Genomic DNA, 20,216 nt, shown 5'->3' with positions numbered 1-20,216 from the left:
GGAAAGAGAAATGTAATAATTAATACTTGCAAGGTATGTTTAGCAACAAAGCTGCTGTCTGCCACCACAGCTCATTACCAGTGCCACAGTTGGCTTGCCGAGCTGGAATTACTGAAAAGAACTACCTCCACTTTGATAGAGGCGTATTCGTCATCGAATTCCTCTGTAAGGTCGTGCAGAGATTTCCATTCTGCCTCTCTGTGTCTGCGTTTGGCTCGGGGGTTGAGGTGGCCGGTGCTAAACCTCTTCAGGACGGGGATGCGGCTCCCTGCGGGGGCCGAGACTTGTTGCTTGGAAATACAACGCAGGAGCTGGATCAAGTCGGAGATCACAGATGGCTGAGTCGGGGAGCTGTGGAGCAGCGCTTTGGCCTGAGCCGTTCCTTCTGGGTCGCCGGTGGTGACACGTCTAGCGGCGAACACCTTGGGCTCCCTGAGTTTTAGTTTCAGTGGGGGGTCTGGAGGAGCCTCTGAGGAAATCTCTCGCGTCAGGGACTGCAGGGATGCGGAAAGACCCTTGTATCCGGGTCTAGGCAGCGTGCCCTTGCGTTGGACCAGGTCAAAGTATATGCTCTGCGAACGCTGGCGTGTACCACGGAGACCAAAGTTCCTCATAGAGCCGTCAAGCCACGCGCCTGAACCGAGCCGGCTGCTCCTGAGGCTGGAGCGCCCCGGGAACGGCTCTTTATTAGCAATTCTATCCAGACTCACGCATCTTCTCATTCGATTCCCCAACAGACCGCTTCCAATCTCCCTGAACTGCTGCCCTTCAGAGGACAGCTGACATATCGCCTCGTCATCAGGTGGAGACTTGCAGCTGGCGCCCTCCCTGTCGTTCTTGTCCAGGATCGGGTTGTTTCTTTTGTAGATGTGGGCGATGCACTGGATGAGGTGTTCCTTCTCCGCCTGCAGCTTCTGCACCTGACTGTTGTGCTCGTCCTGCAGCTGGCTGACGTTGATGTCGCACTGCACCACCTTCTCCAGCTGGAAAACGCACTTCCCGCAGAGGAACTCTCCGCGGCCGTCACGCGTCACCTCCCAGCCCAGCACATGGGACAAGATGATTTGCAGCTTCCTCTGCGCCGACGAGCTGAAGATCCAGCGGCACTGGCTACCGACCAGGCGGACGCCACACATACGACACGGGTCCTTCATGACACCTTGTATCTTCCAGACTCACCCGCTTGATTCGAGTCCAAAAAGCCTCTCATTGAGAAACAAACTCAACCGTCAGCCTGGCAGCCATGGAAGAGACATCTATCATTTTCTCTCACTGCATCAGCAAGAGAAGCGCAGAGTGCAGGGCACAGTAAGCCCTAAGCCTTTGATAATCCCTGCTCCCGCCTCTATTCCACTCTCCCCCACGCATTCAATCAGATCAAATCCTCTAGGAGCGCTGCAGTGATCTGTGTCCGGGGCCAGTGCCAGACCATCTCTAGAAAGCCTACGCCCAAATGTCACCATGAGGACATCAGGTATGAAGGTCAACTCAATAATGGCGACTCCCCCAGAGGTCAGGTAGAGATCTCTCTGTTAGAGACAGCAGCCAGTGATTCTTTAGGGACACATAGTCGATCCTGATAGGCAGCAGTGCTTCTTAAAAAAAACATCTATAAGAGTAGAGGAGGACTTTTCTGGCAAACATTGCTGTCACTCATTCCATTACAGCTCTGTCATCCCCAAAAACATCTCAGATGGACAAAAATCTTTAACTCTCTAAAATCCTTTGCACGCACATTTCTTTACTCACATTTGACAACACTAAATTGTACTGTTTTGTTTTCTTAAATAAAGAAGGGCGGCCATAAATAACTCTCAGAGGAACTGTCTCCAGACAGCATGGTAATCCAGTCTTAACACTGTGACCTGAGTCCAGACGGCAAGGCCTGACGAAGAAACCATGGCCACTGCCCAACTAAGAGCTTTCTATTCTCAACATTAGCAAAGCAGGACTTTCACCAACAGCCTACAGTACGTAATGCTTTGATACTCTTTTCAAAAGTATGTTCCACATTCTCATTGTGTCTACACAATGGGCTCAAACTAGGTTAGTTAGACATTTAACCACCAGTCATTTAGAATAAAACACATCTCAGCTCAATTAGACCTGCAAAGTTTTCATTTATGTGTCATAATAGTCAGCCAGCAGAGCCAGAGAAAGTAAAGCCAAACAGCTGATAAAACAACTATAAAGACAAGATAAAATAATGAATTAAGATGCTGTTTTGCAGATTTACTAAATCATTTCAAGGACTATGAGATACTGAGGTAGGTAAATGTAAGGCAAAACATTATTGATCATCAAGAAGCACCTAAAAAGACAATTCTTACTGCCTCAAGCTCCTTCCTTTCCCTGACAGTAATAATGTTGTAATCTTCCTGTTGTGAAATCAACACTTAACAACTAGTTAAAGCCCCAAGATTAACAAGAAAAAGAAAAACGCAAGCACCCTGTCTCCTTACGTAACCATGGGACCAAAGTAAAAGAGGCACATGGCAAAAACAAATGTTGACAGAACAACATGGACAATCCACATCTACTCTGAACAAAACCCACGGTCATCTGTTGAAGTTTGAAAGACTTCCCACATTAATGCACATCTGAATGGGTTAGCTTTTGGTTTGAGGCAACAATGATATAACAATGACTGTCATAAAAAGTCTCCCAGCGGGAATGACTGAAACAACAACCAAAAAAGATTGAAACGGGAAAAAAAATCAAGTGTATGTCAGAAGACTTGGAAAGAAGCCAAATGAAACACAGTCTTCGTGGTCGGCCAGAAGTCAGGGTCACTGCGCAGTAGTCGTTTTTTGGCGCACACACACATTTAGAGTAAATATCCAAACAACACCAACCTGATGGTCCGGTGGGCTTTTGTCCTTCTTGTTCTGTAGCTCGTCCCTGAGAGCCTGAGGGGAGAGAGCCAAAGGTCACTCAAATGTTGTTTCATATTTTAGGCAGTGCTGAATTTAGCAACTGGGGATGAAATATTTCTTTCTGAATATGCTGAATCTAATCTCAAAACAACTAATGAATAAAAATAATTTGATCCAAGATATGAAAGTCATACCTCAAGTTCCTGATCTTTCTTTGCGATGAGTTCAGACAGCTCTTTGACACACTCAGCTGCCGGTGCATCAGTCTGTTGGTCTGCACTTTTCTTCTGATGGATCAAAGCTTCCTGGTTCTTTAAAGAGGTCCTGAGTTGCTCTATGATACTGGTGTGAAAAGAAAGATATTGGAAACATTTATTTCTTTGCACCATCAAAAAATGAATGCTTGTGTGTGAGCTAATCTCTTTTGTGTCCCTACTTGTCTTTCTCCTGCAGGGCCTGCTGCAGGTCGTGGACGGGGCTGGGGACTGGGACTGGGGCGGGGGTGAAGGTGTTTGGGTGACCCAGAGCTTGGAGCTGCTTCTCCATGTTAATGTTCTTACGCTTTTCCTGCTCAGCGATGGCTGCCATCTTCTCCACCTCATCCTCCGCTGTTTGCAGAGACTGACAAGAGACAAAAACATCATATGAAGCATTTAGTTGAAATCAGAGTCAGTCCAACCCTTAACAACTTTTGCTGCGTTGCTCCATCACTAGGGTCCTGCAGCAACAACATGTGAACAAATCTTTCTTCCGTAGATTGTGTTCACCAACAAACACATGAGCACTTTATACAACAATATGTAGGGTACTGAGTTAAGTACGTTTTGAAAGCAACAGATAACATATAAATTGCTCTCAGAAAAGTATATCAAAACAATATCTCTGGTAAACTCACCTGTTCCAGGTCAGCTATCCTCTTGCTAAATGCATCTCGAAGTGCATCAATCTCTCTCTGAGCTTGATCCCTAACACGCTGCGGTTCTCCCGACTCTCGACCAGCCAGGCTTTCCAACGCTTTCCTAAAAAAACATTCAAAGGGAGATAAGGTTAATCTGCGCATATAGACTAGAATCCCATGTTGAGTTGCATCAAAGCAGAAGTAAGTGATATATTTGTGTTAATATAAGTCTTAAATAGTTATATCTTCCGACAGCAATCACTTACATAGAGTGTTTGGACTGAAACACGGGTCTCTCAGTCCCTCTGCTCTGCTCTGAGCCGAAGAGAAAACATTTATCGTATCCTACAGTTTTTATCCAATGAGGAGAGAGAACGGCATGCAGGGCTGTGTGTGCAGCCAAGGAACGCCGTGAATGTGGTGACGTAGCGACGAGGACTGTTATGGTGCGTTCAAGGAAACTCGTATTTTTCCGACCGTGAAGTGGTACCAGTTCGATCTGGTACGAGTTCACCGGTCGGAAGTTACGAGTGGCCGTTATAGTGACTTTCACCGGTAAAACAGGTCGGAAAAACACGAGTGGGTTGCCTGGAACGCTACAAAGTCGTAAGTTGTGACTTGAAGCTGTAATTTACGATTTCAAAAGCCTGCCTGGAACGCAGCATTAGCGAAAACGACCGGACCACTCACTTCTGCTTTAACATTAACATTAAAAAAATATAACACAAGACAAACATCAGGCATGTGAGATGTGCTATATACGTAACATCAAAGTGGCTTCAGTGCCTCCAAGGCCTACACTAACAGCTATTCAGTGCCCTAACGAACCCAACTGATTCAACATTTTAACAGACTGAGGAATAAAAGAGTTCCTATAGGGACTCTATATGTCCTGGTATAGTTCAAATGAAACATGTTGGATCGGACAAAATATTGTCTGCTAGGGACAGCATTCGTCTCGTATATGCAGCTCTTTAAATTGTCTCAAGTGTTTGGCCTACAATCTTTGAGCAGATGCTTAGCAGTCTCCCCAGATGAGCTTTAAGTTGCACTGAGAGACAACTATACCAATGTCATTTAGGTTCCAGCTAAAATGACGCTGTTGGTGAACCTAGCCGACAATGAATATCAACACTATAGGGAAGTAAAGGTCACAATACTTACGATGCAGAAACAAGTAGCTCCTGTTTCTCTGCCAGTTCCCTTTTCATGGACTCCAACTCCACTTTCAGCTCAATATTCTATAAACAGACAACATTCAGGCCATTACAGCACATGTTGCACATCTGTAGTAATCACAAAAGCACTGGCACAAACTGTGAAAGGATATTATAAAGATTGAGTTGCACTGGTAATTAATATGACTGATCTAATAAAAGTCGGGGTTTATCTTGGAGCGTGTACATTAAGATAACATTCTTTCATGACACTTCACTTCTCAAATTCGCTAGAAAGAAGAGAAGATAAGAAACACAAGTGGGCCTAATGAGATTCCAATGGGCTTACATCTCACTCCAAAAAGGTAACAACAATGAAAAGGCAGACGGCTGCTCTAAGATCATAAAAGTGGGATTTTAGTTGAACAAAACCCAGCTGTTGTTGTGGCTGAATTTGTGATCTCATTTGGCCGCGGTAGGAAAAGCTGAGTCACATGCAACATGGGGGTCGACATATGACAAAGACAAAGACACAGAAGGTTTAAGCACATTTTTTTTTTTTGCTTATCAAAGTAAATGCAACACCGTTTTGAATATGTCCTCAGTGGAGTCGTCACACTTCTGCTGGATGCGCTCCTCCATGAAGTAAATGCGCAGCTTCAGGTTGAAGTTCTCTTTCTTCAGAGCTGTGATTTGCTGCAGATTAAAGAAACATTTTAATATCCTGCGGGAAAATTATTTAACAACAGATAACATTTTTATTGAAAACTTGAATGAAAACATTTTTAGTCTTTGTCTCGGTCCAAATAAAATCTGAATGTCCTTCACTTAAATCTTATGATAATAAAACCGGGATAAGACAAATAATTTGAGTCAAAGAATAACATAAGTGAAGTCCAGCACTTTATCTGGGGGAGAAACCAGGACGACATGTTTACATGGCAGAAAGGGACCATGTGTATGGTTATTGTTAAAATGAAGGGGAGGCCTTCATGCCTGTATGTGTGTTTGGGTGCTTATGTGTGTGAAGTAGACTGTGCATCATTGTGCTCCAGGCTCAGAGCAGCATACATCTGGTAATGGGGGTTGGGGTTGGTTGACCGTCAAAAGGGAGGAGGTAGAAGTCTAGACCCCTCCGTAAACCTCCGGATCGTGCAGTCAGCCAGGCAACACAAGCCAAAAAATCTGAGCATGCATTCCTCTCAAATGCTGAAATATAGGCTTCGGCCTACCTCAACCCTCCTCCCACAAACACTCCTCATCACTAAATCTCCATAAATGGTCAGCGTGGCTACGTTTTAGTCAGACTGGAGATCAGGTTTAATAAATCATAATAACCTGTTTGTTGTGGTGGGGGTGAACGCTGGCTGCATGACCTCATACTGACAAACTCATTCACATTAATGCATGAAGCCTGTGCCAACAAGTCAGACATATTAGAAGATATAACCTCGATGCAAATGACTCACATTCTCATAGTCCTTCATGGTGAGGGCTTTGATGGGTGACATCTTGTCAGGGAAGGTTGGAGCTGTAAAAAACAACAAAGTATTTGATTTTACTCATTTGAGTTGGACAGTTAGTCTCTTTGACATGAAGGACGTTGTCTGCTTACAAGAGCAACTCATCCTCTCGGCTCTCTGCAGTCTGTTTATCTTAGAGAGATCGATAAAAAAAAAGAGAGTGGTCTTTGTTTTTCAATTCAGAGGCATCGGAGGTGAAACCATTCGTTCCTGGACAACTGCCGTGTTTAGACCGGCTGAAAGCAGCCAGCAGCTGATCATGTAACACTCGTCAACAAGACATTTCACAACACTGACTCCTGATTCATCGTGTGATGATGGCCTAACAGGAAAAGCTCCAGCACCACAGACACATGTAGTACCACCTGAGTGTTCATGCACGTTTTAGATGTTGCTTGTGACAGTGTTGCCTTCAGTGCAGTTTAATAAGCACGAGTGGATCTAATGTGCTGCTGCTGCCACGACAAAACTACTGAGGCCACAACTGAGAAGAAGCTACGAGTAACCGAAAGTGAAAGATGGGCAGCTACACAGCAGAATGAGCAGGAGTTATACCTGCTGCAATGGATGGAAATATGATATTGGCATTAGAATCAAGTTCTATAATTAAAGGGTAATTCTGTCATTTCAGCTTTTACATTATTTTCACAGATTCTGTGAGCCAAATAGTTTTTGAAAATGCCATTGGGGCTTGATTTCTGTATTTTGAGGTAGATATGAGTAGGGAAAACTACAGAGAGAGTTCACCAAAGGGAAAGTTACCTCAAATCAGTTTTGGCAGAATAGAACAAGAACATTTTTTGTTACTGATTGGCCATCTACATCAAAGACAAATTATTGGTCTAGTCCTAAAAATCATCAACATTTATACGTAAATATTCTTTTATTGTCCAAACAAAAAGTGAATAGCTGATGGATCAGGATTCTTGATGACATTAATCTATAAATCATGTGAGTAAACCTGAAATATTTCCCACAATGGCCCAATACACACTCATACATAATAGGCTGAGAACAATATTACTTTGCAGTTGAAAGATCCAAGCATAAGACTGTATTCGTCAGTGTTTGCCTGTTCGTCGCTATGCCTTTATCATCACAGCTGACTTGACAGTACGCTGCAGATGCAAGCCCTATATTTATAAATTAGTTGTTTAGTGGTTTGTGTGTAAGGCTCCAACTCTGACTATGTAGTTGGCACACAACAAGAAAAGCATTGTGTGTGAATTTAGAAATTTGATGAGCTAATGAAGATCACCCAGCCAATCCCTTTACCACAGCTTTGGAGACACAACCGGGGGAGGAAACAGCAACGATTCAACAGCGGCATTAATTAATACACAGGGGGCGAGGGGGGAGTCACACCTGAGCAAGAAAAAGAAAGTCCTACTGTACCTGTCATGCTGTCTGTAGAGTATTCTCCAGCATCTATGGAGTCTGGCAGTCTGCAGCTGGGGACAAAACCATGTTGTTAACGATGCAGCACAATTACACTGAATATGTAGAGAAGGGATCGCCATCAATTTAAGCCTGATTTGACTTAAAATGAGACAATTCACGTTAATAAAACGTCACAGAAACCAAAGCAAGCTCTGCTGCCTATCCAAGCTCAATGTACACACACGTCTTCTGATTATTATGGTTTTCAAAAACACCAATGTGAGGTCTTTATGCATTACTCACGCTGGCCAGTTCTACTGAGCCCTGAGGACACTCCAAAAATAGCTTAAGAATGACTCGCTGCTTCATTTACATCCACTCTGGCAGTCAGAGCCTCTTCTCGGTGTGTGTGTGTGTGTGTGTGTATATGAGAGTGTGAGAGCATGTGCCAGTGGCAGCCTAGCTCTCATGTTCAGACAGAGGAGGAGGAGGAGAGAAAAACAGACAAACCAGTGGACAAGCGGACAAGGCTTTCACTGGTGGACAAGTGGACTACTGTGGCTCCGATCAGCTACGCATCACACAGTGATGGGACTGTGGCGTCACTCAAAGACACAAAGTACAATGCACCAAACATCAGCAACAAGCATCTGGGTCACAATAATACTAAAAGGAATAAGGGCTGCACTGACATGATGACACAACTTGCACATAGTTATCAAAACGAGAACAAATTCCTTCTTTAAACTCGGTTTTCAGAGGGAAATTACTGGCACAAACAAAAAACATGAACCATTTGAGTCCAAGCTGAGCTCATGTTCCTCGACCCCGACCTTTGTAGCTAATAATATGATGTCCTGCATTGAATGACTTCCTCCCATACCTCACCCCCATGGCAGTGGAAGCACAGTGGCTCTGGCTTCTCTACTATTTCCCTCAGCATAGATCTGAAGATCAATATTTCTGTCTTTGCTGTTCAGAAATATTGATATGCTGCATGGTTTTAGTACATGATCTTAGCACATTGATCTAAAAGAAAAACAGTACCATAAAATGATAATATGAATGTTTTACTAGTTTAACTAAAGCAGAACTTCAATTTGGTATTTTATGTTTCTACAGAAAACGTGCTGAGGATATGATTCTTGCTTTGTTTCAGTCCTTTTCCAAGCACATTGTGACTCTGGGAACTCTGGGAACATCCCTGCCAAATTTACACTTTATTTAAAGCTTCAATGGTGTGAAACTGCAAACGTACACCATAATAACACAGCTCTACCTCATCTCTGTCTTAGTTTAAAACTCGGCACACTACAAATTCAACAATCATAAAGCAAGATGTCACATTGAAGAAAAGGAGGTAGAAGGCCAAGTGAAATTACTTGGCCTCCTCCTCAGTCTTAAAAGTTGAAACCAGGCTTTTTTTTTGGTGGTTATGCACTCTAGGTATAGATTATTAATGATGCCATATAACATGAAACAATAAAACATGGGGAATATGAACAGCAGGAGCACATTAAAACGCTGAGGGTCAGAGAAAAACGTGTTGACAATTATTGCATCACTGAGGTTTCACATGCCAAGCAAACCCCTTCCTGTGTAAATGGAGAGGAAGCACTCGAAAACAAAAGTCATGATAAGAGCAAAAGCGCTGAAACATAAACATGTGGAACAACTTCCATAGCAACTCGCCCAAATAAAACGCCCTCATAAAAGCATGGATGACATTCAAACACATCAAGTGTCTGTGTTGTAGATGAAGTCAGTGCTGCAGTTGTAGTAATAGTAACCCCTCCAGCACCCACTGGAAACAATGTAAGAGCCTGTAAACACTTACTTCCTCTTTTTTTTCTCATTTTGTTTCAGCTGCTAGTGACAAACATGGAGGCAGCTTACAACAATATCATTTATAGTAGTTAATGAAACAACAACAGCAACAATATGTGAAGGGACTAGCAATATACAACATTGCTATAATTCAGAAACTAAACGAGTTAAGTGAATCAGGTTTCAGAATTACGGAATAAGTAATTTACACCACACATATCAGCTAACATCTTGGATTACTGAGGCACGCTAACCACCTGGTTGGTCGCGTTTACACTGAACACAGCTGGGCAAGGAGGTTTAAAAGGCAGACCTATGCAAATGCAAACACATACAAAACTCAAACACATAGATGGTACTGCACTGAACTAGTCTGTCAGGAAGAGCTATATAGACTAGCTACATCCAGCTGACTCTATACATACACCAACAGCACTATAAAGCAGAGCTGATATTGCACGGGTTTCACCTAACTTACCACAATCACACGCTTCTCTCATGTCACGGAGAGTACGCGGGAAAAATAAAAACAAAAAAACAAGAAACAGAAATGTCATGTTAACTCCACATTTTGTGCAAAAAAGTGCAGAAAGACGTCGCTGCTGCCTCTGCTGCTGCAGCCTGAACCCCGCTGCTGTAAACTGGCTCTGATTATTTCCGCTTTCTTTCACTCTCTGGATGACAGGTCAACTACCAAGGCGGTGATATCACAGCAACATCCAATGAGATGAATATGATTGATGGCTAATAACGGTAGTGTGTCAGTGACAGGCGTCGTGTTATGTACCAATGTTGACATGGCTCTACTTTGTATGAGAGAGATTGGGTTTTTAAGTCTCCCTTTCCTTCAGTAAGTCTAACCTACATCCCAAAACTACTCTTTTTTTTCCTCCCCTGGCAGAGATATTCGCTGAACTATTTATTATGTAAACGCAACAACGTTTTTTTTTCTTATTCTATTTATTATTATTATCATTATCATTATTATAACAAACAAGCAACAACGCGTTGCCTTTGGATCTCCATCATTTTTCCTCATAGACAGTCAATTATGTTGGTGAACACACAAATGTCAACCTGAAGATGGATCATATTAACTTAACGTCAGCTCACTATTATTAGTAAGCTCGGGTAACTACCTCCTATTAGGTTTTCATGAATAAATATCGACAGCAATAACACACAGAGCAACTGAAACATCATTTCAGATGTGAAACCAAAGACCCTCTAATTGTCAGATGACCTAACGCTAACGCTACAATCAAAGGAGAAAGAAACAGTCAATTTTTAATAAACGTATCATTACAGAACAACACAACAAGCTATATGTAGCCAACTACTAGAGGTAAAACCTAAAGTAACTCAATTCAGTAACACTGAACAACAATAAGTGGCTCTGTGTTGTTCCAGTTAATAGTCGGGGCCCATGCAGCGGTAAATAGTCACTGTTCGGATTAGTGTTAGCACCACTAACGTACAGCAACGTCTGTAACATGCTAGCGCTAGCTCTCTAGCTATCACTGGTACGTTTTTTTTTTTTTTTTTTTTACCTTCCGTTGATGTCAACGGGGAGGGTCACATCGTCCCCCACGACGGAATCCATCATAGCGGTTCACTTATTTTATGTTCTCGTCGGTATAATATGACATTTTTCGGACCAGACGCAGTGTAAACTTAAAGCGGGACGGGATTCAAAATAGTCCAGGCTACCGCCATCATGATATGGTAAACGTCACCACTGTGCACGTTGGAAACTGTTGCCGCCTTCAGGCTGTGTAGGAAATGTCTAAACTAGCGACTGAAATCATGCAGTAGATGCTTGGTCAAATAATACTACAGTAAAGTAATACAGTAAAGTAGAATTAAATATTATTAACTATGCTTATATATATATATTTTATCTTCATGCCGATATATGCTCAAAAATAAATCTAAAATATGAGATTAATGTGTACGACGCGAGAATTCCCTATTTTACCAGTAGCCGGAAAGGTAGCACAACACAGGGTGGATACTTGGACAAAGCGATTGGTCAAAACAAACATTGTGGGGAGGTTCATAAAGGATCAAAAAGAAAGACGCCGTTGGATGAAGAATTTACCTTTGGTTTACAGCCATCTCTGACTACATGTCTTAAAGGACGAGACCTAGTTATTTTTAAGCATAGGAGCCAAGGCTTTGTATCATTTTAGACCCATGAAGAGTGTCGCGTTCAGAGTAAAGACAAAACGTCACAAAACTGATGCATAGCTGGAAGTTTTGGCATAAATAGCAGCATAATTACTGTTTACAAGAGCGGGACATAGACTCGAGGAAGCCTAGTGAAACTTGAGACGGATGACTTGTGTGTGTCTGTCTCTCATCAACATGTTAAGAGTATGCTTCAATATAATCTATGTGTGTGTGGTGAGTAGGATTGTGGGTGTGTTGCATGGTGGGGATGCATAATTAACACTTGCACTAAATGAATGTGTTATTTATAACATTTTGTAGGCACACAGTCTGCAATAATTGCTATATTCTGAGCATTTTATTACCAATTTAGCAAAGTTCAGGAAAGGCCAGAAACATCCTTGGTGGACACTGACAGATGTGGCTCACCTACACATGAAACCAATCCAGAAAACAATAGCGACATCATGTGGTGCAACTTTTAATTTCAGTGGAGGAAGATTTTTTATTGAAAAGCATAAAAGTAATAGGGTGTTTCACCACCAATATGACCGAATTTAATATTACAGCATGTTAGTTTCTGTTCCCACCAAACACACATCACTGGTGTCATAGGCAAACACATCATCATGAGTTTCCATGAAAACACCCACCACTCCCTTCTCTCATACAACTGGCTCAACCAAGATTGGATTAACAAGTGAACAATGCAGGCAGCTGGCCCTGTGGTCAGTGCACTGCATGCCACTTGGTTTAGGTCATTTTATTAGTAGTAAATTTGTTTATTTTATATTGTATTATATATTTCATATCAAGTTGTTTTGTGGCCCTGTCATGGAGAGCGGCCCTTTGACAAAATCCATTTGAAGACCCTTATTTATTGTCTATTAATAACAAAAAGCAGTGAAGTATTAAGTTTTATTTTTATTTTTTATATTTGAGTAATTGTTTTATTACAACTACAGTCTGACAATCCAGCTACAATAAAATTACAGTATGTGTTCATAAAACAATATTAAAGTTGTGTCGTAAAATCTCTGGCCTTTATCACATGTCTGTGCATCATGTAAGAGTAATGGCTATGAGCAAAGAAACACTTTAGACCAGATCTACTTTGACTAACACTGTTAAATGTGTTTAAGTTAACTGTCAATGCGATCTTTAGAAACTTACTTGGATTGTTTGTTTGCTTATTGGTTTTCCAGCTATCCAAATAGTTGAGAAGTAATCATCCACATACAAATTGAAAGTATTTATTGAACAAATGGACATTGAACAATGAATAAAAAGTAGACAGATAAAGGATGTAGGCACCAGAAGATGGTCTTGTTCAGAGTTTGATGACTGCTGTTTTTGGCTGATAATTCCAAAGATGGTTTTTGCTTATAAATGCAATATAACTCTTTGCTCCAAGTGATGTGTAAAAATGTGAGGTATTCTTATCTCGTTTTAATGTCTACAACAGATTTACAAAAAGAAGAAACAATTTTCACATATTTGCATAATTCCTTAAAACACAAGTTATAGTATAGCACAGAGTCCTGGTACAGTACATGGCTGATTATCATAAAGGAAAAAAAACAACATAAAGCAAAAAAATAACAAAAAATTAAAAAAATAAAAGATAATTAACATTGCAATAAATTTGTTCTCTGGAGCCCCAAATTTACACATAAAAAAAATCTATAAACTCCAAGACCAGTTGGGCAAACTGATATATAAAGATGTCAGAAAGAGTAGTATTGCTTCAACCAACAGAAATTTGCTCAGTCGGCAACCACGTTAACAACATTAAATAACATTAAATTAGCAAGAGGGGATCCACTGTATACAGCAAGGTTTGCACAATTATACACACTTGTGTCCAGCTACAACAAAGAAACTTTTATTTAATTAAAACTATCTCCACTAGTTGTGTTTCTAAAAAATATTACATACAGCTGTTGGGGGGGCTTTGTACAGAGAGAAAGAACTTTACCCTTTAAAAATACTTCAAACCCTGTGATTTATACTGGATATAAAAGGAGAATCTGTTTTTAGTTTCTATACCTATTTCTAAAATATTTTCCCTCAGAATAAGCGTTTCTGGTAATTGCAGCACTGAAAAAAAAAAAACAGTTTTGAATAAACAACAGATGGATGACTATTAGGGAACTAAGTAGTTTGGGATGGGATATTACCATTATAGTGCATTATGGAAGCTATGGCAATATATTATATGGATTTTTTTTTTTAATTCATCTAAGCAAGCATGCACAAAAAACATCAGAATATTTTAGCAAAGTGGTGTAATTACAGCACTATGGTTAGCACCTTAGATAATTTACTTAGCACCATGCATTAGAGAGAGGGCGGGGTGAAAGATGGGGGTTTCATTTCGACTCCTGGACCCGCTCTCCTCTCTCCTGTGGCTCAGTCTCCTCTAAGGGTTGCCTGTATCTATAGTTTGTCTACTGTAAGTCAGGTAGAAGAAGAGACTCCTGGTCTCAAGTGATGCAGAGTATATAATAACATCTACCCTCTTATTAACAAAAAAGAAAGAAAAAAAATCTTAACGTAAGGAAATTGTAAGCCTGATTTCACACTCCACAGTTGCAGAGAAATTAATAATAAAACACCATTGAGAACTAGAGCTCCATACTGTTGTTGGGCATATTCTTCCTCAGATCTTTAATCTCCACAACCGCACATAATCCCCCTAATCATCAGTGGCATCCGGTTCAATAGTGTATGAATTAATTAGTATAGCAATTAATATTTAATGCACTGACTCTGTCCATGTGGACGGTTTGTGTGTTATTAGCTTGTGGCTTCTGATGTAAGTTACTGAGAGCTGAGTGGATGCCACTGGTTTTACCCACATTAGGGAGAGAAACTGAAATCTCCCATTTGGAGCATTAGTGAATACAGATGTGATTTATGCTCAATTTAAGCGAATGAGCCTGCCTCTGGAAAAAAAAAGAAAAAAAGAAAAAGAAAAGAAATGAAATTCACACGGGCAAGATCACAAGGAGATGAGCACCAAAGGCAAATAAGATGGCACCCCTGAAAAATCCTTCCATATAAGTTTAAAATATCAAATTATCTTCTCATTTTCTATTGCACTTGAAGATTATTTCTTTACATAAGATATACATGTATAAAAGTTAATAATAAGCATACTTATATATGTACATTTAACTGATCCCAATTACTTTAATTCTTCTCCTCTGACAGAATTGAATTCCTGGTATTTAAAAAAAAAAAAAAAAAAAAGTACACACAGTATACAGACTGTTACAAAAATAAGTTACTATAATGTCCGCTGATTGACTTGGCCTTGGTCTCCCTTCACTCAGCAATGTTCCAGAGAGATTGTGTGGCATAGAGCCTTTATTTTTTTTTTAATTTCCCCCCCTCCAAGCAGGCGTATGTGTGGAGATCCTTCTTGAAGAGCTTGAAGAAGCTTTTGCCGTATTGAGAAGCTATTAGTGCAAGAACTCCCCTGCTCCTCCTCAGCTCTTCTTGCCCACCCCCCCCCCCCCCCCCCCCCCTCAGCTTTCCGTGCTTCCTCCCTCTGTGTCTGCAGTCCAATGGGAGTTTGGCAGAGTGAAGCAGGATCTGTTTGGGGAGGGAAGGGGTTGTTCTCTCTCTTGGGCAGTGTGGATTTTGGAGGAGATGGCTCCCGATCTCCACGACGTACATGTATATGCATGAAGGGTGTCATCCAGGGGGGGTGATGATGATGATGATGATCCATCCCTCCATGCTCAGGTAACTTATTACACTGCAGCAGCTCACAGGAAGCACACAGGGCCTACTTCCAGGTGGTAATGTGAGCCAGGAGTAGGGTTTGGGAGATTGAAGATGTCGACCACAGGGAGCAGGGTGGGGTCCAGGGAGTGGAACACAAAATGGGCCTGATGCCAACGACCGTCTTTTATCTGGAAACCAAACACACAATACATTTATCAATCCAAGACATGTGTCAATTATGATTAGGGATGTTACGATTACAAATTTTCTTGGTACGATTATTGTCAGAGAAATAATCACGGTGTTACGATTAACCCGATTATTATGCACTAATTAATTTCACAACACTATGAATGTGTAAAATCAAATATAGTCAAAATATAATTACATTACTCATTGTTTGCATGTAATATTTCAAGTATCTATTCATATATGACCAATTCTTAATCCCCAGGGGAAATGTTTGAAATATTCAGGTCATAAATTGTTATATACCAAATGTTTTTTGTTTTGTTTTGCTTTTTTTTTTATTAAAAATGACACGCTAACGTTTAAATTCCTACCAATTAAATGTTACGTTAGATAAATGGACCAGTATCTGTGCATTTACCTTTATTTTTGCGCACATCTGCCAATAAGGTTCCAACATCAAATTTTTGTGAAAGTAACGAAGGAATCTTTACGATCAATTAATTGTGGCGTTTAATACCACGATTAATTGTGATATAACTGCAGAGCATTGAAACGGATGACAATTTCTTATTCCTACCCAGCAGGTGTCTTCAATGACGTCTGGCTCAAGCTCTCCCCCCACCTCGAACACCTCCCCACTCCAGGCCTTGAATTTCACAGAGCCTTTGGCAGCAGGCTGATGCTCAGCCGGCCTCCAAACCGAGAAGTTCAGGCAGTGGATGATGACGTGCTGCTCGGCCTCTGAGCTCAACAGGTGCAGGAAGTTCATCTGGACACGACCAACAGTCATTGTTGGCTGCTCAAACAGGCAGGGAGGAGAGAGAGGGAGAGAGGCTGGTTAGCGAGTGTGTGAGTGTTTGTGTTTGTAATATTTACCTTGTTATTGTGTCTTAAATACCTTGGACACTGTTATTGGTTTCAGACAGGTTTGTCCACCTCCAGTAAAGTTGCAGGAGACTTCTATTGTATCTGACGAACAGCCCAGGTTGGGGTCAATCCAATAAGTGCCTGGAAAATGAAAATGCAAACAAATTTGGGCTTATCTGTATATCTAAACATGAAATTATTAGTGCTGTCAACAATAATCGATTCGGCAATGCATAGCAATGCGGGGCATACACGATTCAGCATCGATGCGGCAACGTGCCATAATCGATTATGTCACTGTTTATTTTCTGGTCTCGAGTGGACAATAAAGTTGTGAAGTTGCAATTACTTCCAGGGGCATTTCCGGCAAAGATACAGGAGAGTGATAATACACACATAGCATAATCTGTTGTTCAATATCTGACTGCTTGTATTGCCTCATGACTGATGAAAAATGTGCCTTGTTGTGTGCAGTAGAATTTTGATGCATCGTAATGCATCGTAGAATCAAATTGAATCGAATCGTTGACTGATGAATCGTAATCGAATCGAATTGTGAGGGCAGTGCCAATACACACCCCTAGAAATTATTCTCTGTCTCTACGTCCAACACAACACTCACACACCCTCACCATCATTTAACCTCTGTTCACAGCTGTGCAGGTCCCTGCAGATGCGGGCCGGGTTGTCCCGAGCGCCCAGTGGGTTCTTCAGGCTCTGGATCAGGTTACTGAGGTAGTGGAGGGTCTTAAAGATCTCTGCGCCCTGGTCCAACATTGGCAGGTCCATCACTGGCTTATTCTAGAGGACAGATTAAAAGAAAAGCCAAGTCTGTAGAGTTTTCAACAGATTAAAGATGGAAGAATACAGAGAAACCGTGACGTCATTCTCTACTAACCTCAGTCCTGAGTGAGGTGTGTGACTCCACAAAGATGAGACCATCTTCCATCTGCAGCAAAATAATAAAATCTTGTAATGTCTTATTTCATCAGCCCCATTGTGTTTATACATCACAGTATATTTTGACAACTTATTATATACTGTAATGAAATCAGAAAACATAACATGTCTTACAAATGATGGAGGGATAGCTGGAGGACCCTGGAGGGCAAAAAAAAAAAGAGCGAGTCAGACGAGGAATTGTGCAACGCTAATATGACATTGTGTATTTGAAATGTTCTTAAACCTATAAAGGTGGAAAACTTACTGGAAGTCCAGCGGGTCCGCGAGGTCCAGGGGATCCCTAATGAGGAAGAAAAACAAACAGGCTGGATGAGCTTTTGTGTTGTCAATCAATCAAGTGTCCAGAGTGAAAGATAAATGATATGTTACAGCAAATAAAGACAATACTATGCAAACATACCATTGGCCCTTGCAATCCCTGTAAGGAGGGGGGGAAAACATATTGTCAGCTTGGATGTAGATGATGTGGATATATTTGATAGTGTAAACAGAGTATTAAGCATAGAGAGGTCAAGAGGACTCACCGTCTCTCCACGATTACCCTTCTCTCCTCTTGGACCCTGTAAGGAGATGTGTACAGTGAGTAAGATGAACAGCAACAGCAGAGAGAAGAGTCAGAGCTTATATCGATATGTATAAATACATACTGCGTTTCCATTGGGGCCAATAATTCCCATTGGGCCGACTACTCCAACTCTGCCCTGATGGAGAGAAACAGGTTGCAGACAAAGTATGAAACAGGGTCTCAATGCATTTCATCAGTGTAAACTCTTTCAAAATATGCAAACTCTGTATTTTAATCTATCTGAACTCTGTATTTTGACCTATTTGTTGAACTCACTGCACTTTTTGGGTATGTATGTCATTGATACTGTTGTATAATCATACGTGTATGTACATGTATGAACACGGCAGCTGTTTTTCTGCACTACTTGCCCAAGACGAATTTCCCCCGTGGGACAAATAAAGTTTATTTGATTTGATTTGAATATTCGACTTACCACTGTGCCCTGTGGCCCCTTTGGTCCCCGAATGCCCTTTGGCCCAAAGTCTCCTGGCGGCCCCTGAAAACAAACAGCAATGATAAATATTCATACACACGCCTGTAAAAAAAAAAACTGTAATACTTCATATTATCAGCTCTACAAATTGTCTTTTCACACACAGTAACTCCTATCTCTAAATATATCTACACAGCTCATTATGGAACATCTGACGGCACTAACTGTTTCCATGTTGGAGACAATGCTTCCAGCTGTCCTAACAAACGCTGGCTCTGGTTCCGTGTCGTGATTTCAATGGAGTACAATAGGTCTTTATTGCCACGGTACCAGGACGCAGATGCAGGATGGGATGCGCGTGTCACGTTACGGCAATGTAAATCAAAGTTTTAAAAACCCACTCTTAAAAACTTAGTGATTGTGAGGATTTATAAGGAACAGATCATGGGCAGGATGTGAGGGGAGAAGTTTGTTGGCTTGCTTCAAAGTGTACTATTTGTAAATGGGGTCTGGCGGTGGGAGAGAGAACAGCCTGTAATTTGGAAAGACTTGCGGACATGTGCTGTAACTGTCACATAGAGTAACTGTCAATGTTTCCTCAGCGGATGGTTATGGATTAGCACATTTTAGTTTCTTTTTTATGTATAAAATGAGATATGTAATCGTTATAGACTATGTCTGACTATCAAATGAAGTCATATCAGAATAAATTCTCTACTTAGAGAGTAATCCAATTCCTGGGAAGCTTTAAAAACTAAGTATGAGGCGGTAAAGGAAACAGTTTAGACATGAAATAAGTGTTTCTGAGTGGTTAATTTAAAGTTTAGTTGCCCTCAAACTGACAGCTAAATCGTTTTTGTGTGTTTTTCTATGTCTACATGTTATATGTTTAGCTGTTTGTCCATGCATGCCTTCATTCCTATCATCACATTGTGTTGGTGTGTGTGATTTACAGTGAGAAGAACTTATTTCAACATGTTTGTGAGGCCACAGTGAAAAAGCTTCTACTTTTTAAAGACAGGAAGGTGTTTCATGACCCACATGAGAATTACTGTATATTTTAACAGCGTTTTTTTTTTTTTTTTTTTTTGTGCAGTGCTGTTTTGTGCTGAACATACCCTCGGTCCAAAAACTCCCAGAATTCCTGGAAAACCTGGTGCCCCTGTATCGCCCTGTGCAAGAATTTAATCCAGAATTAAAAATCACATCATCTTCAAAATGTCATGACGTCTTTTCTTGTGTATTTAAGTGTTAAATACGCGAGGCCGCTCACAGGTTGTCCCTTCGGTCCTCGGTCTCCCTGTGACCCCGGTAGCCCCATTCCACCTCTAAAGCCTCTTTTCCCTGGTGGTCCGTTCTGCCCTCGAAGACCCCGCTCACCCTGGATGGATGGATGAAGGAATGATCAAATGATGAAGTGAGGATCACTGAATGGCAGCTTATCTAATATTACAACCATTATTCTACTTTTATATCTCTATTGTATTGACCAAAAATGTGCAAAATGTAAGTTACCTTTGGTCCGATGCCCCCCTGGTCTCCTGGGAGTCCTGGAACGCCAGTTTTACCACGTGAGCCAGCTTTGCCAGGAAGACCAAACTCCCCATCATCACCGTGCTCTCCCT

General features: G+C 41.3%; 2 protein-coding genes across 12 annotated transcripts in view; both read right to left on the bottom strand.

Moving 5' to 3' along the window:
• Positions 1–11,390, bottom strand: part of cdk5rap2 (CDK5 regulatory subunit associated protein 2) — a 39,001-nt gene extending 27,611 nt beyond the window's left edge. For 2 of the 11 annotated variants that reach the window (XM_083982902.1, XM_083982905.1), the window contains exon 1: positions 126–2,017. In XM_083982902.1, coding sequence (XP_083839028.1) covers positions 126–1,154 — 1,029 coding nt within the window. In that variant the 5' untranslated portion in view covers positions 1,155–2,017. Of the gene's footprint in view, positions 1–125; positions 2,021–2,855; positions 2,910–3,070; positions 3,219–3,312; positions 3,498–3,771; positions 3,896–4,938; positions 5,016–5,516; positions 5,628–6,400; positions 6,463–6,546; positions 6,575–7,849; positions 7,906–8,137; positions 8,269–10,139; positions 10,360–11,211 lie in introns of those variants that run through there. The other 9 variants (XM_083982904.1, XM_083982901.1, XM_083982906.1 and 6 more) reach the window with 8 other exon arrangements.
• A 4,219-nt stretch (positions 11,391–15,609) lies between these two features.
• Positions 15,610–20,216, bottom strand: part of col27a1a (collagen, type XXVII, alpha 1a) — a gene marked incomplete at both ends in the record, with an annotated part of 75,620 nt that continues 71,013 nt past the window's right edge. Inside the window, 14 exons of the mRNA XM_083984231.1 lie at positions 15,610–15,756; positions 16,338–16,556; positions 16,659–16,768; positions 17,260–17,428; positions 17,526–17,576; positions 17,702–17,728; positions 17,835–17,870; positions 17,991–18,008; positions 18,115–18,150; positions 18,238–18,291; positions 18,592–18,654; positions 19,710–19,763; positions 19,865–19,972; positions 20,107–20,214. Coding sequence (XP_083840357.1) covers positions 15,610–15,756; positions 16,338–16,556; positions 16,659–16,768; positions 17,260–17,428; positions 17,526–17,576; positions 17,702–17,728; positions 17,835–17,870; positions 17,991–18,008; positions 18,115–18,150; positions 18,238–18,291; positions 18,592–18,654; positions 19,710–19,763; positions 19,865–19,972; positions 20,107–20,214 — 1,200 coding nt within the window. The remainder of the gene's footprint in view (positions 15,757–16,337; positions 16,557–16,658; positions 16,769–17,259; positions 17,429–17,525; positions 17,577–17,701; positions 17,729–17,834; positions 17,871–17,990; positions 18,009–18,114; positions 18,151–18,237; positions 18,292–18,591; positions 18,655–19,709; positions 19,764–19,864; positions 19,973–20,106; positions 20,215–20,216) is intronic.

Source organism: Trachurus trachurus (genome assembly GCF_905171665.1).
Source record: "Trachurus trachurus genome assembly, chromosome: 12".
NCBI lineage: Eukaryota > Metazoa > Chordata > Actinopteri > Carangiformes > Carangidae > Trachurus > Trachurus trachurus.
This window is presented reverse-complemented; position numbering and strand designations above follow the sequence as displayed.